The sequence below is a fragment of the Mauremys mutica genome, chromosome 8 (genome assembly GCF_020497125.1).
Source record: "Mauremys mutica isolate MM-2020 ecotype Southern chromosome 8, ASM2049712v1, whole genome shotgun sequence".
Taxonomy (NCBI): Eukaryota; Metazoa; Chordata; order Testudines; family Geoemydidae; genus Mauremys; species Mauremys mutica.
This window is the reverse complement of record NC_059079.1, coordinates 54,781,129-54,809,115: the sequence shown is the minus strand read 5'-3', so window position 1 is coordinate 54,809,115 and position 27,987 is coordinate 54,781,129. Positions and strand designations below refer to the sequence as shown.

Sequence of the window (27,987 nt, the reverse complement as noted above, 5' to 3'; positions counted from 1 at the left end):
CCTGGGATTTAAAGGCCCCGCCTCATCCAAGAGGCCACGCCTCTTCCAGTTGAGGCCCCTCCCTCTCCTCAGGACTCTGGAGTACTGGTAAGTCCTTTAAGTTACTTTCACCCTTGCTAATAACTGAAGTACAGCAGTTCAATCTGTATAATAATGGAAATAATATAATAGAAATTTGTCTCTACAAAGACTGGTTTTTCGTTTTGGCCCCAGGACTGGATTTTTGCGTAGGAATCAAGCATTTTCCCCAACAATCAAGCTTGCAGGTGGGCAAAGTTCCATCAAAACCTGCAATTTTGCAACAAAACTGTGGTTTCAGTCAAAGTTTTTCTTGGCTGTTAAAACATGAGCTGTAATCCCTGCTTCGCTTTATGTGCCTTGCCCTGCCCTCCCAAACACATCATTGCCTATCTACCTCCAGTGTGTTCATGGCCTTTATAGCCAATACAACATTCCATAGTTTGGGATGCATGTACTGCTCTCCTCCGGAGAGGCTAGTGGACATCTGCTCCTGGTTTAATGTATCAAGCCATGTGGGGAGGTTGCAGAGAAGGAGATTAATTTTGGAGCCCTCCCCTCTTAGCATGGATGGGGCGGAGTTACCCCGAGAGTCTGAGCCACGCTGTCAGCTCCTTCCAAGAAATCCCTTTCTCCATAGGAAGCAGTAGCTCCAGGGAAAGTTTACAGCTAAGAACACAAAGGGTTAGGCAAAGCTTTGCTCTCATCCTGATCCCAACCACTGCAGTAGGGAAAGAGCCTCATTTCCAGTAGAACAGCTAGGGCTAGGAAATCACAGCACAGAAAAGGATCACAGAGAAGCTCCTGGCTGATACCTCTTGCCTGAAGAGGTGCAGTGCCTCTTGCTCAGTGTATCAGGAGTCCTGAAACGCAGGGAGCCCTCACATGTTCAGCAAGACAAAGACACCTTGCCCTAGATCAGTGGTTTTCAACCTGTGGTCCCTGGACCCCTGGGTCTCTGCACACTAAGGCTAAGACTTCCAAAGGGGGCTGCACCTCCATTTGAAATATTGTAGAGGCCTGCAAATGAAAAAAGCTTGAAAATCACTGCCCTCAATCCCTGCAGCACTGGAGGCAGCAGGTTACTAGTTCCCTTGCTTTATTATCATTATGCTCCTGGCTTCTGCACTGCCCCCCCTTAACCTGCACCCCCTCCCAACTTCTCCACTGCCCCCCCTAACCTACACCCCTCCTGACCTCTGCTCTGCCCCCTCTACTGACCTCTGCACTGTCCCGTAACCTGCACCCCTCCTGACCTCTGCACTGTCCCGTAACCTGCACCCCTCCTGACCTCTGCACTGCCCCCAACCTGCCCCCTCTCCTGACCTCTGCAGTCCCCCCTTTACCTGCGCCCCCAGTTCAGCCTATGCACTGCCAACCTCTTCCCCCTTAACCCCTCAGCACACACCCTCCTGATCTCTCCATTGCCCCCCTTAATCTGCCACCTTTACTGACCTCTGCACTGTCCCGTGACCTGCACCCCTCCTGACCTCTGCACTCCCCCCTAACCTGCACCCCCCCAGGCTCTGTCCTGCCCCCCACCCGAACCTGCCCCCTTCCCTCTTAGCCTCTGCACTACTTCCCCCTTTCGCTGCCGTCCGGACCTCTCCCCCGCCCCGCACGGGCCAGACAGACGCTGCCTGTTCCTGAGGGCAGCTGCCCAGAAACTTTTCTCCCGCACAAAGCAGCGCGTCCTCCGCTCTGCTCCCGCTGGCCCGGGCCAGGGCCATCGGCTCCCCCGCCCGGCCCCGCGCCCGGCCCCGCGCCTTACCAGATGGCCAGCCGGCTCTTGGGGTAGCGCAGCCGCTCGAGGCAGCCGAGGCAGTGGGGCAGCGCGTGGGCAGCGTTCCTGGCCAGGATGGCGATGAAGACGGTGGGCTTCTGCAGAGGCGACTCCGGCAAGGGGGCCGAGCCCGCCGGCGGCTCCGCGGGGAAGCTGGCCCCGCTGCTCGCCCCCAGCAAGCAGCACAGCAGCAGCCGGAGCGCGGGCAGCGCAGCCATGTTCCGGAGCGTGAAGTCCCGGGAGAAGCCGCCAGCCTGCAGGCAGCCGAGCCTCGCTACTGGGGCTGGCGGGGGACTGCACGGCAGGTCCTCGCGGTGGGCAGGCTGAACGGGATGGAGAGGGGGCTGGGGCTGCACACGCGCCACGCCCGTGTGCTCACCTCCCTCTGGTTCCAGCCGTCCCGGGTCAAGCAGCACAGCCCAGCCCATCGCCTCTGAGCAACTCAAGCCTCCTTTTTCTGTGCTCTGTCCCCTCCGCTCCCCCTCGGGCTCCTGAACAACCCCACACAGCAGCTTCCCAAGCGAGTCGTGAATATTTGTACCAAGCCCCGAAATCTATTCGCCCGGGGTTACCATGACGATTAGGACAAAATCGAATCGTTTATGAGCCAGTCCAAAAAAAGAAAAGAAACCAAAGCCCCCTGAGCTGGGCAAACAGAATTTTGCAAGGCTGTCATCAAGTGCCCGATCCCCATGTTTCTTGTGCACTCAAAAGTCATGACGACTTCAGAGAAAGTGGTGCAAAGGAGTGTCTGTATCCAGCCTTTATACTTAACCATTGTTATGTTATAACTGCACTCTGTGTTTTATAACATAGGCTCCCCTTCCACACAGTTTAAATCCCACTGAAATGCTTTGCAGAGTTTGGGCCTGTGGCATGGCAAAGGCTAAGAGATCGGTTTAACAAAGGAAACACCAACCCAACCATTTAAACATTTAAAAGAAACATTTTGCACCTTTCATCCCAAAGAACCTTACACAATTAAAACAGAGACACAGGGATCTCTTCCCCCTGGAGGAGAGTGGACAGGAGGGCCTGCTCTGACTCCACAGTCAGCTCCATGTCTTCCACCTCCAGGCCCTCAGAGGCTCCTTTATGGTGCCGGTAGTCCGGTGTGGAGTGCACTGGTGCACACCTTCCTCCGATACGACCAGCAACTCTTCTATCTCAATCCAAGAGGTCTCCTCTGAGACCTCTCCAAGATGCCAGTCTTTTCAGGTCTTTTCTATTCAGGACCTGGCAGCTAGTCTCAGTGACCAGGTCCACAGCAACCACCAAGGGGGAGGACTTCCTTGCAGAACCTATGCAACACAACCTCCATTTTGGTGTGCAGGTGGCAGAGTCCCTCTCGGTGTGCCAGAGATTGGTCCTGGTTGGTACCACCAAGATCCGAGACCTCCTGGATTATGACCAGAAGGGCTGGATGGATCTCCTGGCACTCAGCTGGCACATGGGGCTCTCTACTCCTCATTTCCCCCATCATATAGTCCCCTATCATATACTTCAGGAGGTGATGGCAGCCTTACCACCCACCTCCAGGCTTTCCTGAAGTGGATCCTTGGGAGGGTGCTCCCCGCCCATCCCTCACTCCTGACTCTCCAGAGTTTACCTTTGGGCCTCTGCCCGGTGAGCCTCTCTGCCACTCCCTATGCACCACCTGAGCCGTCTGCGTGACATGCAACTGGTCCACCTCTGGACCACGCCTAGGAAACAGCTATACACTCTCATGCTCCACACCTTTCACTTCCTCACCCTTGTATCCCATCCTGACACCAAGTGGTGGGACCTCCTACTACCCATGGAGGGCGAGGAACCCCAGTGGGCCAATCCATATTCCACCCTGGTCCCATGGCGCACTGGGGATATTTTCTGGCAGCTCCTTCATGGAGCAGTAAGCATGGGCGTCTACCCGGAGCAGTTCACCACCTCCCGCAACACCTGCCCCTTCTGTGGCAAGAGGGAGACTGTGGCACACGCCGACATCGAATGCGCTATGTTGCAGCCCCTTTTCCAGCTCCTCCAGAACCTTCTTCTTAAGTTCTGGCTGCACTTTTCCCTGCACTTCCTGATCTATGCACACCCCATCAGTGGCCCCACAAAGTCACGAAACCTCCTCACCAACCTCTTCCTGGTGCGGGCCCAGGTGGCTGTCCACCATACCAGGAAGAGGAAGCTGGACAGGGAGGTGCTCTGCAACTGTGGGTTAAGTCACATCTCTGGGCAGAGTTCCTCTGGACTGTGTGCACCGGCTCCCTGGATGCCTTTGAGGAGCAGTGGGCGCTGTTCGTGGTTCTCTGCTCTCTGTCCTCCTCTGGATCCCTGCTTTCGCCACTCCTGTCCCTGATTTTTCCTTTGTTGTCCCCCCCAATAATCTTTTGTTGCCTGAGTACAGTGGCTCTTCCCTTAGGCTGGGGATTGGGGGAGGCTTAGAAGTGGGTGGGCTTGCGCCTGCCTATCACCAGGGCCTCAATAGGTACACAGGGTTCTCTTACTCCACGTACCTGTGCTATCTCTGGGATAGAAGGCAGTAGCTGATTCACATTCCACAGCCATACTTCATAGCAACTGAGGAAAGGAAGTTATTTTGCACTTTTGTACAAAGTGTTTTACAAATAGATGTCTCAGGATATCCAAATGAAATCAGCTAATATACTGTATCTAAAACAAACTGCAGGAGGACATTTAGATCAGCAGAATGCAATTATCCAAATTGGAAATTATCTAAGACGCTAAAATATTCACTGCATTTCATTAACTCACCCTCTCCAGAAATATTCCAATGAATGGTCCTGAAAGGACCATCAGTCAGGGCCGGCTCTACAATTTTCGCCACCCCAAGCAGCGCGCCGAATTGCCGCAGCGGGGGGAGGGGGCAGTCCCTGTGCCCTTAGAGCGGCAGGCGTGTTTCCGTGGCCACGGCAATTCGGCGGCAGCTTCTATGTTTAGCTGAAGCCGCCCCGGACAGCTAAACATAGAAGCTGCTGCCGAATTGCCACCACCGCAGAAACGCGCCTGCCGCCCTAAGGGCACACAGACTGCCCCCCCCCCCGCCCGCCCGCCCGCCCACGGCGGCTATTCGGCGCACTGCTTAGGGCAAATCAAGGGGGACTGCCGCCCCTTGCAGATTGCCGCCCCAAGCACCAGCTTGGAATGCTGGTGCCTGGAGACGGCCCTGCCATCAATGCAACAGATTACAGTTTAACACCACCACCACACAACACCCACTGTAACAATTTATATTTGGGGACCATGATCTTAATAGGAGCCTATGCCCAGATCCACAAAGATATCTAGGCTCCTAAACAGAAGCTAGGAGCCTAAACAATTTTGTGGATCTGAGAGACAAGGTAGCTGAAGTAATATCTTTTTTTGGACCAACTTCTCTTGGTGAGAGAGACAAGCCTTCGATCTTACATGGAGCTCTTCTTCAGGTCAGGGAAAGATACTCAAAGTGAGATTGAACAGATAGTTTAGCGTAAGTAGTTAGCATGTATTCTAAGGGACACTCAAGGTGAAGTTGACCATTAACACCCCTGTAGTCATCGGACTGAAAGGGGGGTTACTGGGTTCCAGACTGTTGTAATAAACCATAAACCCAGTGTCTTTATTAAGATTGATTTTTAGTAAAGTTATGAATTTAAGATCCCAGGCTTGTCTTTTGAAAGTGTTGGGCAGGCTTCCTTTGAGGATGAAGACTGATAGGTTGGTTATGGAGTGATTGCTTTGTGAAGGGTGTTCACCTACAGATGCTAGGGCATTTTTGTCTCTTATCATTTTCCTGTGTGTGTTCATTCCAGAGTGTACTGTGTGAGATTGTGGATCTGGGCCCATTGTACTCACAGCTCCCACAGAAATGAATAGACATTACAGGTACTAAGCCCTTCTCAAGATAAAGCCTTGAGCACCTGGTGTTCCCTCCTGCTCCACTGAGTGGGGGGAATCTTGACTCTGCCCACTTAACACAGAGCCAGCACAGCTGAGCTAATGCAGGGTGGGCACCATAGTAATAGAGATTACTCTCTCCCAAGAGGAAATAGAGAGCAGGTAAGCAGCATGGGGCTGGAGCCTGCACCCCAACCCCCTGTCCTGAGCCCCCTGCCACACCCCACACCCCTTCTGCACCCCAACCCCCTGCCCTGAGCCCCCAACCCCCTGCCCTGAGCCCCCTGCCGCACCCCGCACCCCAACCCCCTGCCCTGAGCTCCTTCTGGCACACCCTCACCCGCACGGGCGTGCATTGGACTGTAGAAGCCACATTCACATAGAGAATCAGTGATTATATATATATATATATATATATATATATATATATAATTTGAATCTACACAGATTATACAAACTTTAAATAAATTAATAAAATATATCAAATTGCCTTATTCAGATTCTTCCTTCCTCATCCTTCCCTCGCTTTATATTTTCTATCCATATAATCTCTCTTTCCCAGTGATGTTTTCATTCTAATTGTTATTATGAACATTGTCAGGGTTTTGTCTTTACTTATTTTCTCTTTTCATCTTACCAACTCTTCTGCCATCATCCTCCCTCAATTTAGCCTCTCTTCCTCTTTTTTTCCTTCAGCATTTCTTCTCCTGTCCACTTTGACCTCCTCGCTCTTGCTTTTTTTCCTTTCTTCACCTTTTGTTTCTTTTTATTTCTTCCCCTCCTTTCTGTCAGGTTTCAGAGTAGCAGCCGTGTTAGTCTGTATCCGCAAAAAGAACAGGAGTACTTGTGGCACCTTAAAGACTAACAAATTTATTTTAGCATGTATGTATGTATGTATGTTCTCTGTATGTATAAATATCTCCTGTCTGTGTGTTCCATTCTATGCATCCGAAGAAGTGAGCTGTAGCTCACGAAAGCTCATGCTAAAATAAATTTGTTAGTCTTTAAGGTGCCACAAGTACTCCTGTCCTCCTTTCTGTGTCACTGCTTCTCTCTCATTCACTTCCTCCTTTACCTTGAATTTCTCTATCTCCTCCCCTCAACCACCATCCTCCTCCATTCCCCACTTCCCTTCATCACCACTCCTTCCACACACCCTTAGGTCCCATACTACTTTACATGGCCGTAGTGAAAAATGATTGGTGAATATTTGTATGGCAACTGAACGTGTAAAACACAATTATATAACTAGTATTATATAGACCCTCCCTCCATTCCCCTCATCCTTTCCTCCACCTCCTTCTCCCTCTCAATTCCCGTAATCCTCCTCTTCCCACCTATCCATAGTGGTGTTTGCTTGCTGCATTTCATGGTATGTCATACATTTCTCTCTTGGTTTGTGGCATTTATTTAATGTCACCCACAGTTTATTTGTGTGGTAAGCACTGCGATGAGATGGGACAGAAAGGGAATAGACCAGGGGTGGCCAAACTACGGCCCGCAGGACAGATCCAGCCTGTCAGGGCTTTGGATCTGGCCTGTGGGATTGCCTTTCCCGTGGCACTGTGAGACCCACGCCCCTCCCAGAAGCGGCGGGCAACACGTCCCTGTTGCCCCTGGGGAGACAGAGGGCTTTGTGCAGTGCCCTCACCTGCAAGCACCAACTCCCGCAGCTCCTATTGGCCAGGAATGGGGAACTGTGGCCAATGAGAGCTTCGGGAGAGATACCCACAGGCAAGGGCAGCATGCGGAACCCTCTACTTCCCTCTTCCACAGGGACCACAGGGATGTGGTGCTGGCCGCTTCCAGGAGAGGCATGGCACAGGGCCAGGGCAGGCAGGGAGCCTGTCTTAGCACTGCTGCGCACCACTGCCACCCCAGAGCCGCTTCAGGTAAGTGGCATGGGGCTGGAGTCTGCACCCCAACCCCCTGCCCTGAGCCCCCTGCCACACCCCGCACCCCAACCCCCTGCCCTGAGCCCCTTCTGGCACACCTCACCCCCTGCTGCATCCCGCACTCTCTCCCGCACCCAACCCCACATTCATGGAGCTGAATGCAATTTCCTCACCCAGCCCACCCCTGGGATAGACATTGGGATGGAGAGAGAGGAAGAGGTGGGTGGCTAAAGGGGGGGGGAGAGGGATGGGTGGACAGGGACAGATGCAAAGAGTGACAGCTCTGATGGGACAGGGCAACTTAGGGTTGGCAATTTTGGTAGGACAGATTCCTGGAGGTTTCATCACATGACATACTCTTTAATTAAAGATTAATTTTTAATTCCTGGAGACTCCAGGACAAATCTGGAGGGTTGGCAACCCTAGGGCAGCTGCACACCTGATTCCAGAACTGGCATCCGGGTGCAGCGTGTCCTGAGCTTGCCTGGCTCACAGGCTCCACAGGAGCAGCTGGGCACTGTGGGGACACGGCCGGGAAACAGGGGGTCTGCAGCAACCCAGGCGGAACTATAGCGCGCGCTGGCTTGTCCCCGGCCGGAGCATTTAGTGCAGTGCTCCGCCCGGAGCGAAGCCGCGCTGCACGCGGGAGCCGCATGGACGAGCCGGGCTGCGCGGCTCCGGGCACTGCCCCGAGCCGGCGGGAGCCGGAGGCCCGGGGGTCGCCCTGCGGCAACTGGATGGCGACTCACCCTAAGGTGGGTGGGGGTCGGGCTGCTCCCTGCGGCCCGGGGCAGGAGCGGGCCCCGCTGTGCAGCCGGGCTTGGGGTGTCCGGGTCCCGCCGCGGGGGGGCCACACAAGCCCCCAGCGCAGCCGGGTGGCTCGGCGGGGCTGCATGGCCCGGCCCCCGCCTGATGGAGAGCGGAGCTGTCCGCACTGGGGGCTCCCCCGGCTGCTGACAGCGGGATCCCGCGTGGCCCAGCAGACCCAGACCCAGGCTCCCCCCGCTCCTCCTCGGTAACTGAGTTACTGGGGTCACGGTTGCGTATTTATGGTTTGACAGTTGAGGTCTATAGCCAAGACAATGCAAAATAAAAGAAGACATCTTCACTTATTTAAATAACACCTTTAGCGCGAACCTTGCCTCACATGTACCGGCTAATTTATCTTAGGCTGCTGAAAGCCTTATTTGAAAAGAAGATTGAATAGAGGGTTTCTGCAAATTTCCCAAGAAGTTTTGCTTGAGTTCTTGAAGGAATCTTTCAAGCTGACAGTTTCGATCTCAGTGCCCTATGGTAGCTTTTCACCGCTAATCTTTTTTCTCACTCTCAGCCTCACCATTGAAACAAACACATCGAGGAAATAAACAAAAAACAACTCCTGAGCTACCTTTCTTTAGGGAGGAAGGAGAAAAGGAGTACCCAGCTGCAATAATGTGTCAAACCCTGAGCAATAAGATCAAAACCTAGAGCAGGGGTGGCCACATCTGGGAATAGAAATTGTATGGCAGGCCATGAATGCTCACAAAATTGGGGTTGGGGTGTGAGAGGGGGTGAGGGCTCTGGTTGGGAGTGCGGGCTCTGGGCTGGGGCCAGAAATTAGGAGTTCAGGGTGTGGGAAGAGGCGTTGGATGCGGGGTGGGATAAGGGCTCTGGCTGGGGATGTGGACTCTGGGGTGGGGCTGAGGAGTTTGGGGTATAGGAGGGTGCTCTGGGCTGGAACCAAGGGGTTTGGAGGGCAGGAGGGGGATCAGGGCTGGGGCGCGGAGGGGTGGCTCAGGGGTGCAGGCTCTGGGCGGCGCTTACCTCAAGCGGCTCCCAGAAGCAGTGGCATGTCCCCGCTCTGGCTCCTACGTGGAGGTGCGGCCAGGCGGTTCTGCGCTGCCGCAGCCCTGCAGCTCCCATTGGCTGCAGTATATGGCCAATGGAAGCTGCGGGGGCAGTGCTTGGGGTGGGGGTAGTGTGCAGAGCTGGAGTCCCCTGGCTGCCCCTATGCATAGGAGCCGGAGGGAGGCCATGCCACTGCTTCCAGGAGCTGTGTGGAGCGCCCTCTGACCCTGCTTCCCAGCTGGAGCGCAGTAAGCCCCAGCAGGAGCTCAAGGAGGGCCAGATTTTGCCCACGGGCTGTAGTTTGCCCACCCCTGACCTAGAGTCTAGACAGACAAACAGAGATGATAGCATGACTAGGTAGACAGCGAGATTTTATGCTCCCCTTATCTGATCTGCTTTCATTACTTATTTGTATATTATTCATTTGAATGGGGTTTCACAGGAAACTTTTTAAAAGAGCATAATTTCTGCTCTGAAAAGCACTGATTGTAAATTCCTTAGGACACTGACATTTGTAGTCTTGGATGTCTGTAAAGCACCATAGGCCCCATGCACACCAACAGAGCTATATAAATAATGAGTCTCCTGTTACTATTACTCCTCCTTGGAATAGTCAAAACTGTTAAGTCTCTTTGTTGGAAGAGGAACTTGATGGATTAATGTGATTTTTAATATAATACTCTTAAGAGTTTATCATATGGAGAGACCTTATCTTACATTTTATAATCAGAGCTGTTGAGGAGTATTAGCATGTTATTTACTCCTTCGTGTAACATAAGAACCAGGGTCTCCCAGTGAAATTAATAGGCAGCAGGTTTAAAATAAACATAAGGAAGTATTTCTTTGTACAGCCTGCACAGGGAATGTTCTGAAGGTCAGAAGTATAACTGGATTCAAAAAAGAAAGAGATAAATTCTTGGAGGATAGGGCCATTAAAGGCAAGATGGTTGGGGATGCATCCCTATGCTCTGGGTGTCCCTAAACCTCTGACAGCCAGAAGATGAGACTGGACGATAGGGGATGAACCACTCAATAATTGCCCTGCTGAAGCATATGGCACTGTCAGAAAACAGGATACTGGGCCAGATGGACCACTGGTCTGACTCAGTATGTCCATGTTTATATACTGTAGCAGACACAGATGAAACGCAGAATCTTTCTCCACAAAAACAGCTCTGTTCCAGAAACAGTCAAGATTATTTTAATACCTTTTTATCTGGGCCAAGTGGAAATATAACTTTAAAATATTTTAAGAGGTCAGTATATTTATTGGTGTTTAATCTTTCTGAATCTTAGTAGCAGTTCTTTAAACAGGCTCCATACTTTCTCATGCTCTTTCAAAAGGTTTTATGTATCTGTACCAATTTGGCTTCTGCTCTGCATTCCTTGATTGCTGTTCATGTTGGTTTCAGCTCACGGAGATGATGTCATTGGATGTGGCAGACAGCACTCAAGTATATGCTGCGTTCTTAGTTTACTTGGATCTTTTAGAAGGTAAATCAATGAAAGTATTTTTCTTGCAAGGCTGAGCAATCTGGGACATCAAATAAACTAACACATGTACTCTGATTTTTGAAGACCTACGTGCTACTAGCACCCATTCCATGCTCTGGGTATCCCAAAATTTAGCACAGTAATCAGCTACACTGAACAAGGTGCGTGTGAGTGGGTCACACACAGGCCATCAGCTGGGATATTAAGACTATTGCAACATTTGTTTAAGGCTGGTTGTTTCAGGTATTGAGGAAAATGGCCCATGAGTTTGTACAGACCTGCCATCATTAATTATATCCCTCCAAAGCAAATGATTGATCATTGTTTGAGTGAATGCTATTGTATTAATGCAATTACAGCAATCCTGAATAAACATTTTTTAGCTTTATTTCCCTGCCTGAAGGGATTGAGGTGTGCAGTGTTATCAGTATTCTAGCTGTTATCAGCCACTTTCTCAGTATCTTAATATTTTTCACATTTGGGTTGATACCAGGTTAAAATCTTACACTAAAGAGAACTGTGAAAAGAGATGCATGGATTTTTTTTTTGTCTTTGAAAAACAAATACTTGAGTTACACCAGAGGAGGTTCTGGCTCCCATCATAGTACTGCTGAAGTCAGCAGAGCTATGCTGATTTACCCCAGCAGAGCAGTGGTTCTCAACCAGGGGAATGCATACCCCTGGGGGTACGCAGAGATCTTCTATGGGGTACATCAGCTCATTTAGATGTTTACCTAATTTTACAACAGGCTACATAAAAAGCACTAGCAAAGTCAGTATAAACTAAAATTTCATACAGACAATGATTTGTTACTGTTCTATATACTACATCAGCAGTTCTCAAACTGTGGCAAGTTCGTTTTAATGGAGTTGCCAGGGCCAGTGTTAGACATGGTGGAGCCCAGGGCAGAAAGCTGAAGCCAGATACCCACCATGTGCGGCTGAAGCCGAAACCTGAGTTTTTAAGTGAGGTGAAACTTGGGTTATGCAAGACAACTCTGACTCCTGAAAGGGGTACAGTAGCCTGGAAAGGTTGAGAACCGCTGCAGCTGAGGACCTGGCCTTTAATCCCCTGTGACTGTTTTATTAAAGAATTGTTCACAAACTGATAGTTGGCACTTGACTGGGAAAAATTTGCATCATAGGTGCCTGCTCTGTGGCTGGAGCACCCACGGGGAAAAATTAGTGGGTGCTCTGCACCCACTGGCAGCCAAGCTCCCCTCCCCGCCTCACTTCACCTCCGCCTCCTCCCTTGAGTGTGCCGCGTCCCCGCTTCTCCTTCCAGCTCCCAATGCTTGCCGCCGCAAAACAGCTGTTTCGCGGCATAACAAGCTCTGGTGGGGAGGAGCGGGAACATGGTGCGCTCAGGGGAGGAGGCGGGACCAGGGCGGGGATTTGGGGAAGGAGTCCAATAGGGGCAGGGAGGGGGTGGAGTTGGGGCGGGGACTTTGGGGAAGGGGTTGGAATGGGGGTGGGGCAGGGGTGGAGTCAGGGCAGAGCCGGGGGCAGAGGGAGTCGAGCACCCACCAGTGCCAGCAGAAGTTGACGCTGATGCTTTACATAAGGGGAAAAATAAAGACCACAATCAGTTGTCTTTCTTCCCAAATGTATACCCTCCTTTATGATGCAACCAGAGAGAGACTTGTGTGTTGTGCTTTGGTCCCTCTCTTTTATTTTCAGCTAAAAACTGGCATGATGTGACATGCGTTGGACTAGCAGAACTCCAGCTCGTTTGTCTCCGTGGGCGTGAGAGAGAAGCTGAGAATTTACAGGTTGTGGTGCCAACACCTGTCCACATGTCATTCACTCATCAGAGGTGAGCAAGTGATCCCAGAGTATTTGGTGCTGAATTACCAGAAAGAAAAAAAGAGGATGTAAATATTGATAGAGCAGCTGATAACTCTTATAAAGCTTTAGAAAAACATTCTCTGCCAAACAAAAAGACAACCTCCCCCCCGCCCCCCAAAAAAAAGAAAGGGGGGGCAGAGGAAAAACAAATTTGAACACCTAAGCTGAGTTATTTCTAGTATTAGGAACATTATGAGACTAGGATTTTTTTCCTTTAGCCTGATCAGTTTCTTTTGCCTTTTCCTCCCTTGAAATCATAACCCTGCAATGTAACGATTTCAACAGCAATAGGCTGTGTGTCCATTCAAAAAATGTTTTGTACTGTTTATAGACCTATCTGAAGTATTCATGGTGATCACCTCTAATGGAGTTTATATGGATAATTCTTTTGAAGTACCTTGAAGATGATGAAAAATGCTTTTTGTTAGTTATTGAATCACAGGAATGGACTCTGTATTTTTTTAAAATTTAAATATAATCTTGGCCACTGTCTATCTGAAAATATTCTTCTACAGGCTGAAAACAGTTATATATAACTGCGTTTTCAGAGCTATGCTTTTGCATTAGACCTATCTAGGAAAGTGCTCTATAAACCCTTACTTTCACAGCTATACGTACAATTTCTTGTGGTGCTCAAGGAAGGAGAATCAAGAAAGATGTAATTAGAAAAGCACTTGGGTTTTGTAATGGAAAGTGTTTTCAGGGTTACTTTAAAAAGAAATTCTGTTCAGATCTAACTTTTTTTACATTTTGGGTGTGTTCTAATGGTTAGGTAAAATGTACAGTATTCTTCCCCATCTGATAATGGCTATCTTCTTTCTCTTCTTCTGCCTCCCATGCCTGATATCCTATCCTATGACACCTCTAAGGAACTGTTTATCTAAAGCCCTGCATGGATACAAAATTTGTATCTGCATCTGATCTGCATACATGGTCCACGGATATAAAGTGGATATCCTCAGATTTGCAGGGTGCTAATTGTCACTTTGGTCATTTATTACTGTGATATCAGGGGAGCTGCTAACAGATCACAGAGTTAATTGCACTTGATGTACAGTGAACTTCATTGATATGCATGCTCTGTGAATGTCTTTTTTGGCATATTTACATATTCCAGTGATTTTTATAGATGACAGACTTGTCTGAAGCAAACAACCTTGCATCCCAATAGTAAATGTGTAGTATGTTATCCTGTGGGTATCTCTTCAGCAGCAATAAATCTGTGGCAGGAAATCTGTACTATGGCAACTACTTATGAGGTTGGAAGTTTTCTAGTTGTAAAAATAAGATTTTTCAATTACTATTCAACAAACCAATCATTTGGCTATTATGGATATGGTTTTTAAAAGAAATATCACAAAACGGTATCGTCAGATGGTATGACACTGCTCTGCTGTATAATCACAAAGCTATTGAAAGAAAAGCTGGGAGACAAAGTATTTGCTACTGTTCGGCTTCTTGTGAAGGTGTTTACCATTTTCCGTGGGGAGGGATTTTTCTCACGGTTTTGGGGTAGGAGATAGATCCAAAATGGATGTGGGTAGTTGGGTAGCAAACTAGGATATTGGCTTCTCTCACTGTAGTTGTTTCTACATGCTGCCTCTTGTTTCCTACATGTTGGTGGGTTTCTACTGGAAGTGGAAACCTTTTCCTCCCTGTGGGTGGGCAGGTGCCAGCAATTCTGTGTCCTAACATGTATTTTATTGCAGGGAGATACAGCACAACATTTGTAACCCATCTTTGTATCCCATCGGACTTTTCATTCATGGACTCTCTGAATTTGTTTGTACTGTGGTGGCACTGTTTGCTCTTTTTCTGGCATCAGCGTGGATGAAATCTTTTACTGGAAGGATGGTTGACTGTTAGAGTCAATGCATTACATTGATTGAAAGTACAGTTTGTGACCAGCTTTTGCTATTGAGTAAATATATAGAGTACGTTGTCACTAAAATATGTTCTGGCTGAATACAGTTCTCCACTTACAGATGACTCCATTAAAGCCGTGCATATGCCTGTCCCTAATGCTGGTTTAATAGCCATTGCTGATATCTGGCAGGAGAATGGTATGGATATACAGTAATGATGATTGTGAAGCTTGGTTGAGGAGGTGGAGTCAGAGGGTGGAAGAGGGAGGGATATTTCCCAGGGAATGCCTTGCTGCTAAATGATCAACTAGCACTTGGCTGAGCCCTCAAGGGTTAACACATTGTTGTTAACGTAGCCTCACACTCTACAAGGCAGCAAAAATGGAGGGAGGGGAGACAGCACGGCAGAGCAAGACAGAGACATACACCGTGGGTGAGTGAAAGACGCACACTGCCCCTTTAAGTCTGCTGACTCACTCTAAGTACACTGCCCTTTTAAGTAGATCAGGAAGCAAAACAATAAAGTGAATTGTAGAGCCGGTTGGAAATGCAGCAGGTTGCAATAATGCTGATCCCTTGTTCTGACTGTCAGTTTAATGAGCTAACATTGTCTTGTGTTAGTGTTGAAACTATGGTTTAAATTGTTGATTAAAATGTACTGGCACGATAGCTAACTGAGCCTGGAAATCATAAGCTAAATAAAAATAAGGTAGCAAATGGCTGATATTCACTTAATCTATAAGAATCAGGTCTTGGAGCAGGTAGGGGTTGCTGGAGTGGTGACCTCCCTCTCAAAGCCACTTGAAAAGGTACTTGCCAGTGGCCAAAGCAGCTCTGCATCTGCAGATGTTTAGGCACAGAGCAGCTTCTTTGGCTGACTCAGTCACTGGAGGAGTGAGTCTTTAAAGGAGCCATGTTGAAGGTGCAGTGGGAGTCACTAGCAAAAGAAATAACATGAATGATAAAATTGGATTTTTTTAAGCTAAAATTTTGAGCAGCATCTTAAACCTTGTTTTGGGCTTTTGATACTGAATTTTAGAGGACTTCATTATCTCATGTTATCAAGTTTATGGTGTTAATTGAAATCCTTTCACAACGTAAAGCAATACTCCTTAGAAACTAAGGCCACAGGTAGACCTTCCTATAACTGCATGGAACCCAATGACTTAAAGAGCTCAATACTACTCCTGTTGAATCAGTGGCAAAACTATTGACTTCGGTGGAAGTGGGATCTAATCAAATTTACTGCATTTCAAAAGCTAATCTTATTACACAAACGGAGAAGACTTGGGGCTGTATTGGAGAGCCTGTTTTTGGCCCTGCTGAATTGAACAGTGATTTGCACAATAGTAGGAAAGATCAGTCTTGTTTATGTATCTGAGAAGAACCTGTGGATTTTAGCCCACGTGGTCCCTTGGCTCTGCCATGTTCCCTATTTATCGCAGACAGACAGCTGTGTCCACCAGCGTACTACGTCTTGAGCGTCTACTTGTCATATTAAATTTAACATCCCTGTGGCAGGGAAAACACCACAGCGGCCCAACACTGTAGCATTTAATTTCAGAAAGGGGAACTACACAAAAATGAGGTTAGTTAAACAGAAATTAAAAGGTACAGCACCAAAAGTAAAATCCTTGCAAGCTGTATGGAAACTTTTTAAAGACACCATAATAGAGGCTCAACTTAAATGTATACCCCAAATTAAAAAACATAGTAGGAGAACCAAAAAAGAGCCACTGTGGCTAAACAACAAAGTAAAAGAAGCAGTGAGAGACAAAAAGTCATCCTTTAAAAGGTGGAAGTTAAATCCTAGTGAGGAAAATAGAAAGGAGCATAAACTCTGGCAAATGAAGTGTAAAAATATAATTAGGAAGGCCAAAAAAGAATTTGAAGAACAGCTAGTCAACGACTCAAAAAGTAATAGCAAAAAATGTAAGTACGTCAGAAGCAGGAAGCCTGCTAAACAACCAGTGGGGCCCCTGGATGATCGAGATGATAAAGGAGCACTCAAGGACAATAAGGCCATTGCAGAAAAACTAAATGAACTCTTTGCATCGCTCTTCATGGTTGAGGATGTGAGGGAGATTCCCAAACCTGAGCCGTTCTTTTTAGGTGACAAGTCTGAGGAACTGTCCCAGATTGAGGTGTCATTAGAAGAGGTTTTGAAACAAATTGATAAACAGTAATAAGTCACCAGGACCAGATGGTATTCACCTAAGAGTTCTGAACGAACTCACATGTGAAATTGCAGGACTACTAACTGTCATCTGTAAAAAGCGACAAAGAGTCCTGTGGTACCCCGGAGCTGTGGCAGCGGGGCTTGGGCGGCGATTTAAAGGGACTGGGCTCCCCGCAGCAGCTGGAGCCCGGAGCTCTTTAAATCACCCCTGGAGCCCTGCCGCTGCTACCCTGGGGCTCTGGCGGCACTTTAAAGGGCTCAGAGCCCTTTAAATCACCATCGGAGCCCTGCCGCCACTACCCCGGGGCTCCAGCAGCGGGGCTCGGGTAGCGATTTAAAGGGCCCAGGGCTCCCCACGGCCGGAGCCCCGGGCACTTTAAATCACCGCTTGCGCCCTGCCACCGCTACCCCGATAGAACGGGGTTTCACCTATAATGCAGTAGGGATTTTTGGCTCCTGAGGACTGTGTTATATCAAGATAGAGTTGTATGGCCGTTCTTATTTTCTTAAAGTGTTCCATAATTAAGGCCCCAGCCCAGTAAATCATTTAAGCACAGATAGTTCCAGTGAAGTCAATGAAACTACTGGCATGAGTGTAAGTGTTTGCAGGACTGGTGCCTGAATCTTGTGGGTATTGTTAAAAGCTCTGATTTTTTTTCAGACTTTATAGAATGTTATTTTTTAAGGTGACTAACACATCTATAACTGAACAAGCCTTTTATTATTAAAAGTGATTTGTCACTTCCCTTGGTTAACTTTTTACATATAATCTTGGACCGTGAAAATCAATGAAGCCAGTTTCACTCTCAGGTTGTTAGTATCGCACTGTTTGGGTTTCAAGCAGAGGAGGGTTTATTTGATTAAACATAACTTTATGTTTTGACAAAAAAATTTTAAAAGTGTTTATTGGTCTTTTGCACAAATAGTCTGTTGACATAAGTTTGGGGGCTAGAAGTGGGTTGATGTCCCTTTTAAACATTTGTCTAATTTGTAATTAGGCAACATGTTTTCTTCTAGTGAGCTGTACCAATTTTTGCCTAGAAACAATAGCGCTCATTTTTCTGGTTCACTTTTACCTTGTGAAATTGAACAACTGTAATTGATACTAGTGGCTGGAGGAACTACTGACAATTAGTTGCAAATTGCTCACTTGTAAGATTATTCTTAAAAAGGCATATATTATAACTAAAGCTACTTCAAATGTTAAACTGCCTGAAAAAACTGGTAAATTAGTTAGCATCCAAATAGAAACTTATTTTTAACAAGTCAGTAATTACTATTTATACCACTTTGAACACAAGTCAATTAAGTTGCTTTAGTCTAATACAGTTTGCAGAACTCTAAGAAATAACTAGATGAAGAGAGGGATGTTTCTGAGGTCAATTAGTCTTAAATATTAAATGTTAAAAACAGACTTGTAGACTCCCCTGCTGGATCCTGCGCCAAAATAAGGAGAGTGACTTTTTATTTGTGTGTAATAAGGACAGTGAATATTTTTATCATGTGAATTTAACCTTCCTCTGTTGCGTCATTTTACCCAAATTTGAAAGCCAAAGCTGGATCAAGGGCATAGTCCCTGGGACTGGAAGGGCTGACTTTTCATACACACACTGGCCCAAGGTCTATCCATCTCTCCGGTTTCAGGGCAGTCATCTGGGAGCAGTGTTTGGCGTAATACTTGCTTGCCTGGCTGGATGCTCTGCTGCACTGACTGCAATACTGTAGAGAACTTTTCCGTTGGTTGTCGTGAGTAAGGGGACTCTTGTTTCCAGCACAAGTTTGGGTGAAGTGCTGATTTCTGTGCACAGAGACTAACATACATTCATTCTCCAGCCCTGACTTGCCTCTTCACATGCTTGGAGGGGGAGGAAGCTGTTCAGTTTGGTCAAGCTTCTGCTGAATTATTCATCCAGGCGCTATAAAGGATAGATTCAAAACCTTCAGCTTTCATGGCATGGAAAGGTTATGGCTCATTTCAGCTAACTGGAGCCCTGTACCATTTATTACAAACTGCTCACAGCACTCAGTGTTTTGTCTTTGCTTTTCAGACATTTTTTGCAAAGAGAATTTAATAGAAATAAAGTTTATCTTCACCTCCCTCTCTGTCTTGTTGCACTGGTTGCCCATGTCCAGATTCCTGTAAGATCTGTCCTGCTCTTTTGAGGATTTCCCTGAATATGGCTTGGGCAGCTAGGCAATTCTTCAGTTGCCTGGAGTCTACTGCTTCTTTCTCTGGCCCTCCCCCTCCAAAAGAGAGAGCATGCACACTCCACCCTGCCCTCCAGACGGACACTGGTAACTTGAAATCTAATTAGCATTAAATGAGTTTCAAAATAGTCTCAGGCATTATACCTGCCCCTTCTGTTCAGAATCATGCCCATTATTGTCATTCTATGAATATTCCAAAGTGCGTTAAATGAAGAGACTAGTATCTGTTGTGTGATGACACGTGAGCCTCTCCTGCTATTTGTGATTTTACTACCGTGTTTTCCTAGTGTGTGAAAGACCCACACGACAGAAACGGTGCTGAATGCAAAGTGCTGTCACATACACGAGCTGGGGAAATACTTTGTCTAACCTTAGTGATGAGGATTTTGTCTCTTACTTGTAATGACAGTAGGTAAAATATTTTCACACACGTGTGGAATTGAAAAAAAAATCAATGGTGTCTCTTTATTTTGGGTACTTACTGGTTAGTGATCAAAGGACTGGGTTGCAGCTTGAGTGTTGTTTTGGGTAAACAGTTAAGCAGGGGAGTATGGCCTATTGGCTATAATTCATGATTGGGAATTGAGATCTGGGTAGTACTCCTGTGTCTGCCATGTAACCTCATTTGATGGTTCTATAAAATGGAGAGAATATCTAGTTCACAGGTGTTTGGGCTTAGTTCAAAGCCCTTTAAGGGTATGTCTGTACTTCAGCCCAAGCTCTGGGACCCTCCCACCTCACAGGATCCTAGAACTCGGGCTGCAACCTAAGCCCGAACATCTACACCACAATTAAACAGCTCCTTAGCCTAAGTCAGGGGACATGGACCGGTCATGGGTGTTTAACTGCAGCGTAGACATACCCTAAGATCCTCTGCTGGGGTAGGTGGTTTAGAAATGTAAACTGTTAAATGTGGTATTTTGTATAGCAATATCTTTTTCATGATGAAATCCAATTAATCTTGTACAAAGTAGATCGAAAGTATACTTGGATAGGGGTTTTGTGTGCAAATTTAGGGCCTATTTCTGGTCATGCTGACCTCAATAGGAGCAGGCTCTGGTTTGCTGTGAGCATGCAAAGTCACAGGCATGAATTTTAAAAGCAGAGTTCAAGTTACCCTGAAAATTTGGTCCCTTAAATCTAAGAAGAGGGGAAACACCTCTTTTACAAGAAACACTGAGGTCATTTGGGGGATTATCTTTATTGCTTTGTGGGATTATTTGCATTAGAGTGAATTTTCAGTACATCTTCACTCTTGCAGTGCTTCAGTTTCTCCTAGTTTTTCTGTCCCTGGATTTTCCCCATCCCAGTGCTTCTGTTGAAGATGGAGATCTGTTGCTGGTGAAACCCCAAACCTTAGCAGCCTCTGTTCAACATTCAATAACTTTTCTTTATTTTTTTTTTTTTTAAAAGCTTGCAGGATATTTTAGCTCAGCAGATTTCTCACTGTGCTCCCAGCAGCACAAATGCTTGATTGTTCTGTAAGCTCTCTTGGGGCTCCAACTGCCTTTCAGTTTTACTAGGCAGCCACTGGCATGAATCCCTTGGAGGTGGCATGTGTAAGGGTATCTGTTGTCGCTGAACCTCTGGATGAACAGGGCTATTCTGGAGCCTCAGGCACCAAGTTAATTATGTATTGTAGTGCAGGATTTCATTTTGGCAAGATGGGGTAAAACACTGCAATGATTTTGCTATTGTGTATTTGCTTCATTTACAAGACAGCATTCACTAATCTAGTAAGTGGCGTTTATTAGGACAATGCATGCTGCAGAGCAAAACAGAAGTCATGATCTATGATTCTGACTTATTCAAAAACCATCACAGGATGTCCCCATCGTGAGTTAAGTGTGGTGTACAAGCCTGATGTTGGAGCTTTTAATGCTGACATGTCAATAGTGATGACAACAATCACTGGCTAAAGTTGCTCATAAAGAGCAAACAATTCAAACCCCCTCTTACTGCAGGTTAACCACAGCTCTCTTGGCTCTGCACTTTTGGCTACATTTTATTGAAATCTGGTAGTAGATTATATTGAAGAGAGGTGATTGGCTTACAACTTCTGTCAGACTGTTACGTTAACTTTAATGAGTTGGAATCTCTGTGTTCCTTTGCAACATTTGTCATTATGCAAGTAACTTGTGTGTCCTAGAACTAGGTGAGCTTTATTTTTGGGAGGAGAGTTTGGTCCAAAACAGCCAGGACATCTGAAGACTGAAGCCCAGTGCACAGGGTCTGTTAACTCTTATGTCCTTTGAAGAAGATAACAATGAGGAGAAATAGCTGTAGGTAATGACCATCTATACACGGTGCATGCCATCAGCATTGTACCATTGATACTGATGTATACTCAGTTGATCAGTAAAGATGGAAAGACTGGATATTGTAACACAGAGGCTGCATGATGACTGATGCATGAGAAAGGGGGAATCAGGAATACAGTGAAAATGAAGACAGCCTTCTAGCACTGGTTCAGATTAAAACAGAGTAGTCAACATTCTGGTCCCTGTTGGTCCTGGAGGATGGATCATTTCTTGGGGTACCCGAATAAGCAATGCAGGATTCAGCGCTAAGGAATTAAACCATTAGCTTTGAAGTTTGGGAGCTGAGCATCCTCGGTTTCCTTCAGTCTCACTGGGAACAACGTTTGAGGCTGCTCAGGACTTCACAAGACTGGTCGCTGCTGCTGAGAATGTTGAGGAATGGAGGCAGTTGGAACTGTTCTGATGGGGTAAAGCGGGGGTAATACACTAGAATTTAATTCTCCATTCTTCAAGAACTGTTTAATGTTACCAGGCCCTGGAGAGAGGTCAGGCTACATCTTGAGCACCTGTCAACAATCCCTGGGGAAGAACCATTTCTGGCTATTAAGAGAAAATTAAGTTGGGACCACTTTTTGCTCTTTCCGTCAGAGGAGGAGGACTCGGGAAATAAGCAAAGTGCAAATATGGGAAACAGTTCCCCCCCCACACACACCTCCCCATGAAGTTCCTGGGAGACGTTCTCTGGCCTGTACTGTGCAAAAGGTCTGAATAGATTATGATAATGGACCTTTCTAGCATTAAAATCTGTGACTCTTCCCTGCAGGAGTCGAGAATCAACTGGATACAGGTACAGAGCTATGCTTTCAATCTGGTATGTGGTTTTTCAAGTGAAGTTGGAGGCACATTGGAAGACCTATGGGGGGGAAGCCTGCACCACCATAGGCTCTGCTGTGGATAATTGAGCTCCTTTATTCCCCATGCTGCTAATATTCTACTTTTCCTAGAAGAAAAGGCCATCTGTATACAAGTGGTTTCAGTTAGAGATGTTTATGGGAGCAGAAACCCCTCATAGCAGTGAAACCTTAACAGGAGATAGTGGTTTGCCTTTTTCTATTATCTAAGCTGTAGTCGTGTTCTTTGAATAAGTGTACTAGTTCATACTGCTATCTTAAGTTATTGAAGTGAAGGATTATTAGCTCTGCCAGATCTGGCAGACAAATATCTAGTAATATTTCAGAAGGCCAAAATGCAGAGAGGACATCTGGAGAGGGGCTGCGTCAGTTCTTGGCATTTCTTTACTTAGGGCCAATGATCCTTTTGAAGTAGAAAATCCTCTTTGTTGTATCTATATTATTTTTTTTAAAAATAGCGCAGTGTTTATCAGTCTCTTTGTTCATTGCAGATCTGATGTACATCAAATTCACAGTGCAAATCTAGATAAACAGCTATTGCAGTCTAATTATCTTCCTACCTGCTCTTATGATTGACCATGGCTGCAAAGGAACTTAATCAAAATGCTGTATGTGATCCCAACAATGATGCCTTGAAGGGAAACAGGAAACACATGCGTCCGCAGACTTCCTGAGTTCCAGGGACTTATTCCTTTTAAAAGTTCTCCTCCAGATAATCTCCAACAGTGCATTGCATTGCATTGCATCACATCTAGTTGCTATACACTGTATTTTCCACAAGATTCAACAGGCTCCTTTGGCCCTGTCTGCATTAGAAAAATTACGTGTTCCAATGATGGGTCCCCCTGGAGCATCTTAAGCCATGATTGAAAATGGTTTGTCTGGTAATATTGATTGTGTTAAAGAATGGCCCAGTTGCTGAAAATGTCATGAAATTGAGCAAAGGGGGTCTTAGACAATCGGGGGGAAATGCTAACGCTAAGGCCTATTAGGAAGAGAAATATTCTCCCTAAGGAGTTAGATGGTGACAAGCCCATGGATTGTCTAGTCTAATTTTAAATGATTCAGGCTACTCAAGAATAAACAGTAAGGAGCTCCTTCTGTGTTTGGAAGTAAGTAAAGACCCCTCCAACCAACAGCACATGCTTCAATCTAGTCCCAGGGCTACTCTTAAAATGAGTATGAGTTTAAATTTCATGGGTCTTGAAATCCCTCTTGCAGCCAGATGGGCACTACCACCATCCTGCATCGGCTGGTGTTTCTCTAACAGGACTCTGGGCACTACCAAACTATGTTAACCTAAGTTCTGTGAGCATACAGCCACCGCACTAGTTAAATTGCTTTTGCATGTCCACACTACACTCCTTGTGTGGGCGGTGCGCGTCATCACCAGGAGCACTTGTACTGACTGTACTGTCAAGTGTGGGGCATTGGGGGATGGCTTCTGAAAGCCAGTAACAGTTGATGTCTACACTGCATTGACCTAACCACATCAACATTGACTCTATGTCTCTCATGCAGGTTGGCATAGTGGGACAGTTACATAGGTTGATGTAGGCTGCCTTCTGTCCACCTAACTCTGTAGTGCAGACCAGGCCTCTGTCTACCTTCTGACCTGCTGTTGAATTCTTAATTGGCAGGGCAGTTTCCAGAGTTGTGCACTACTTTTAGGGCACATGTCTGCAGCAAAGATGAGAGAATGGGACACTTGCTGTTATGTGCAAAATTATAGTGTTGCAGATGCCAGGGAGACCCCATAGAATCCTTCCTTAACTCTAGAACACTCTTCACTCACACACTTTTTATTATTCAGTGTGCTTCTGTGAAAAGGGCACTTGTCACCCCTCCCTACGGCCGTTTGGTGTGTCGTATGGAAAATTGCTCATCACAGTGTGGAAGGCTAGAGAAGAGTAGAACCCTGCAGTTCTGAAGGTGTCGCTTGTAGTGGACCCTATTTCCGCATGCTCCAACCCACTTCAAATCATAATTGAGCTCCCTCTAGGTTAAAAAAAATGAGCAATTCAATCTGGAGTGAGGGGTGGGTATTTTCCCCCTACATGCTGAACTGTGCTTGACATCGGCACTTTAGCTGGTGTCCCTGGGCCAGTGATGTACAGCTGCACCACCATGGACCCTGGCAGGGAGAGCCCAAACTGAAAACCACTTGGCAATCAAAATAGTACTAACATATAGAGGTAGGAGGAGAGCTCATTTAAGGTGTTTGATCTTTAAGCATTTTGGAGGCAGTCCCCTTCTGCCCTACACACACAGCATCTCCTTGCGTAGCTGATCTCTGCTTTGCCACCAGCAGCATCTGTAGTAACACAGGGGTGTGAAAATATGGCTTATGATCATTTAAATGTCTTTGCTGTGTGAAATGGCTGGCAGGCCTCCCTTTGCATGACACCTTCTGTGCGTGGGGCCCAACCATAAAACCTGCAAGGAAATCTTTGTTTTTCTTCTTTAGTGAAACTGAAGTGTGACTGATTTCTGCAAAACTCTGAGAGTGCTAATAGAGCACTGGGAAGATCATGTGCTTAAAATATCATTTAGGCTTCCAGGCTGCTGCTTTATCCTCTGCCACTTCCCATTTGATTCCTCTGTGATCCTCTAATCTTTCAAATGGGGTGGAGGGAGATAATTAGAGCTTGAGAACAGGTGCATTTGGAAACATTCATTTTGAGCCAGTGTCTGACTTGCAGGATCTACATCTCTTGGGGGAGGAGGGGACTCAAAGGTACATCAAGTGATGGGGGCGTATGCATACTGTAGGGACTGGTTCTGTAGCAATATCATGGACAAACTCTCCACACAAGGCTTATTAGAAAACAAGATGGTTTTCAGTGATGTCATATACAGATGTTGCCACATCAGTCATTTAAGCCAGGGGTTCTCAAACTTCATTGCAAAGAGGGTTGTGACACACTTTGGGGTCCTGATCCACATTTTGAGAACTGCTGATTTAAGCCATTATGCACTCTTACCTGGTACATGTCACCGCTCTTAACATCCTCGACTCTGTTGGACTAAATCATTTCTCTTAGAGCCCTGTAGATTTGTGCTGTGATTTTTGGATCCTAAAATGACCTCTCCCCACCTCCCAACCTCCGGGGCCCCTTGATTCAATTAGTAGACAAGTAAATAGTCAACATATTATTCCTAAAATGATCTGAGATGGAGGCATTTCTTCTCTGTGTGTTTTCCTGGCTTTAAAAAATAGGAAGCAGAAAGTAGACGACAGCTAGTGTTAGTTAACTATTTGTCATCCTCTCCCTGGAAGCTACCTTTGAGGATAACGGACTGGGTTGGGTGGCAGGAGATCTGACTTCATTTTCTGGCTCTGTCACAGACTCACTCAATTGCTCTGTGCCTCAGTTCACCCATGTGTAAGATGGAGATAATGCTCCATTTCATACTTCGTTCATCACGTCTATTTAGATTGGAAGTTTTCAGGGGCTGTCTCGTTTGTGTACCGTGTCTTCCACAATTTGGCCCCCAATCGTGGATCGGGCCCCTTGGGGCTACCATACTATAAATGGTTGATAAGGTGGCAATGTAGTCAGCTGGTGTATACTGTACTGTATATAAGTCAGGGCACTACCTGTTAATATATTGATGAATCCAGTTCCAGCAGGGGTCTGTGCAAGTGGAGAATTTTAAAATCAAAATGAAGGCTAACTTTTCTTCAGACATTTAAATGCATTTCTTTAACTCCAGAAATCTTAACGCCTAACAGGGCTGACTAGTGGGACCGGATCATAGGACTTTATCGCTTACCCTGAACTAATGCTAATCATGGTGTTGAACATGCGTGTGTACTGAAGGCAAATAGTCACGTGCTTTACAACATAAAAATTATTGTTTATAATGGATCATGGCTCTAGCAACTTTAAGGATAAGTTAAATGAAATACTATAGGTTTCAGAGTAGCAGCCGTGTTAGTCTGTATCCGCAAAAAGAACAGGAGTACTTGTGGCACCTTAGAGACTAACAAATTTATTTGAGCATATATATATATATATATCTCCTCACTATATGTTCCAGTCTATGCATCCGATGAAGTGGGCTGTAGCCCACAAAAGCTTATGCTCAAATAAATGTGTTAGTCTCTAAGGTGCCACAAATACTCCTGTTCTTTTTTTTGAAATACTGTAGGCTCTGAAAACTTTGTAAACAGAAAAGCCTAAGCATAGCTGGTAAGAGAGAGAACACTATGTTGAAAATGTAATGCTTTGTTCCCACTGTTCCTCTTTCCTGCTTTCTGCTGCAGGGAGAAATGGGTTCTCTAAGCAGGATGGTGGTATCCATTAGGCAATAAGCAGTATTGCCACTGCAGTGCATCTGTGGGAAGGTCCTTTAAAGGTACAGAATCCACTGGACAGCAGAAGTGTTCACGGTTTACTGGCTGGGATGTCCTCAACCCTATAAATCCTGGGAAATAAGTGATATTGCAGTTTTAGTTTGATGCTATGTTGAAATGATTGTGAATAGATTCCTAACTGACTACCTTTCTTTCAGGCTCAGAGAGATCATGCAGAAAGCATGTATTCCACAAGATGAAACGGATTCCCCACTGTCAGTTATCCTGGCTATAGTTGAGTCAGATTCCACAGTAGTCTATTATAAGCTGACAGATGGTTTCATAATGCCAGATCCTCCGGATGATACTGAAGACATGGACAATAAACAGTGGAGAAAGAAAAGAAGGAAGCTTTTGAGATGACTTTAAGACAAAGATGAACTGTTTCTTGGCCCCTTATTTTCAAATCTAAACAAATTCAGTAATTTGTGTATGTAAATTAAAAGGTACAATGGCTTAACTGCTGCTTTGCAAATCTTCACTTGCTCTGGAGAACTGAGATTTCTGCAGCATGCTTCAAAATAAAATGGTATGTAATATGTTTCAAGGACCTGACTTTTATACAAGTAAATAGTTAACATATTATTGACAAGGCATGTTACTCCTTCCTCCTCCTCTTTTTTTTTTTTTTTTTTTGGAGAAGCAGAAGTTTTCAAAGTTTGTCCCTCCTTCACAAACACACCTACATTTGCGGCGATATAAAGACTGAACAGAGTCAGACTTATGGCATAAGTTTTAAAGGTAAATATTTAAATAAAATAAGCTGTTCTTTAGTGTAGTGTGGTTGGAGTGAAGGTCTTCAAACACACACTTCTGCATAAGTTAAAAAGACAGTGGTTTGTCCTACTCATGGCACCAAGAGCATTTAAAATATAAATTTCGCCTACTCCTTACTGCTCTCCTTACGGCCTCTTACTGCTATATTTAGAGCAAAATAGAGTAGGTTTTGTCAAGGAATATTTTCTTTTGGTTTAAATGTTTTGCAACTAGAAAAATGACATCACTATAATGACTATGATAATTCCTAAGGCTACTAGAAAGAGACATGGTCCCGTGATTAAAGCCCAAGATAGTGGTTCTCAACCTGCAGCCCAGTCAGAACAGAGCTGCAGCCCATGTGACATCCTCAGGGCCATTACTGGATGCAGCCCACAACACTAAATAGGTTGAGAATCATTGGCCCAAGATAAGGTTCAGCAACTCCTGCAATCTAACCATAGTGGCCAGTCACTAAGGTCCAATCTACATAACCAAATGTACACGTCAGTACATACTTGGAGGACTAGCTTATTATATGACAAAATTAAACACTGTTTGTTACCCATGTGAATGAAAACGGGACGGGAAGCAGATTAAAGATCAAGGGTTCAGTAATGTGGTGTTAACTGTGTCCTACACAGTCCAAAACCAAACCATTTTATGAGAAATTCAGAGACCTCTTGTGTTATAACATAAC

At 46.0% G+C, this 27,987-nt stretch overlaps 2 protein-coding genes across 4 annotated transcripts in view; one reads left to right on the top strand and one right to left on the bottom strand.

Moving 5' to 3' along the window:
- Positions 1-2,097, bottom strand: part of COLGALT2 (collagen beta(1-O)galactosyltransferase 2) — a 97,930-nt gene extending 95,833 nt beyond the window's left edge. The window contains exon 1 of one of the 2 annotated variants that reach the window (XM_045028753.1): positions 1,790-2,097. In XM_045028753.1, the coding sequence (XP_044884688.1) occupies positions 1,790-2,019 (230 nt within the window). In that variant the 5' untranslated portion in view covers positions 2,020-2,097. Of the gene's footprint in view, positions 1-833; positions 937-1,789 lie in introns of those variants that run through there. The other variant, XM_045028754.1, reaches the window with a different exon arrangement.
- Positions 45-27,129, top strand: TSEN15 (tRNA splicing endonuclease subunit 15). 2 transcript variants are annotated; one of them, XM_045028756.1, is made up of 4 exons: positions 45-87; positions 10,818-10,899; positions 12,580-12,715; positions 26,690-27,116. In XM_045028756.1, the coding sequence occupies exons 2-4, from the start codon at positions 10,827-10,829 to the stop codon at positions 26,892-26,894; spliced, it is 414 nt and encodes a 137-aa protein (XP_044884691.1). In that variant the 5' UTR covers positions 45-87; positions 10,818-10,826; the 3' UTR covers positions 26,895-27,116. The 2 variants fall into 2 exon arrangements, with proteins under 2 accessions (XP_044884691.1, XP_044884690.1); XM_045028755.1 differs by lacking the exon at positions 45-87 and adding an exon at positions 8,183-8,333 and having other exon boundaries at positions 26,690-27,129.
- Positions 27,130-27,987: the final 858 nt, after the last annotated feature.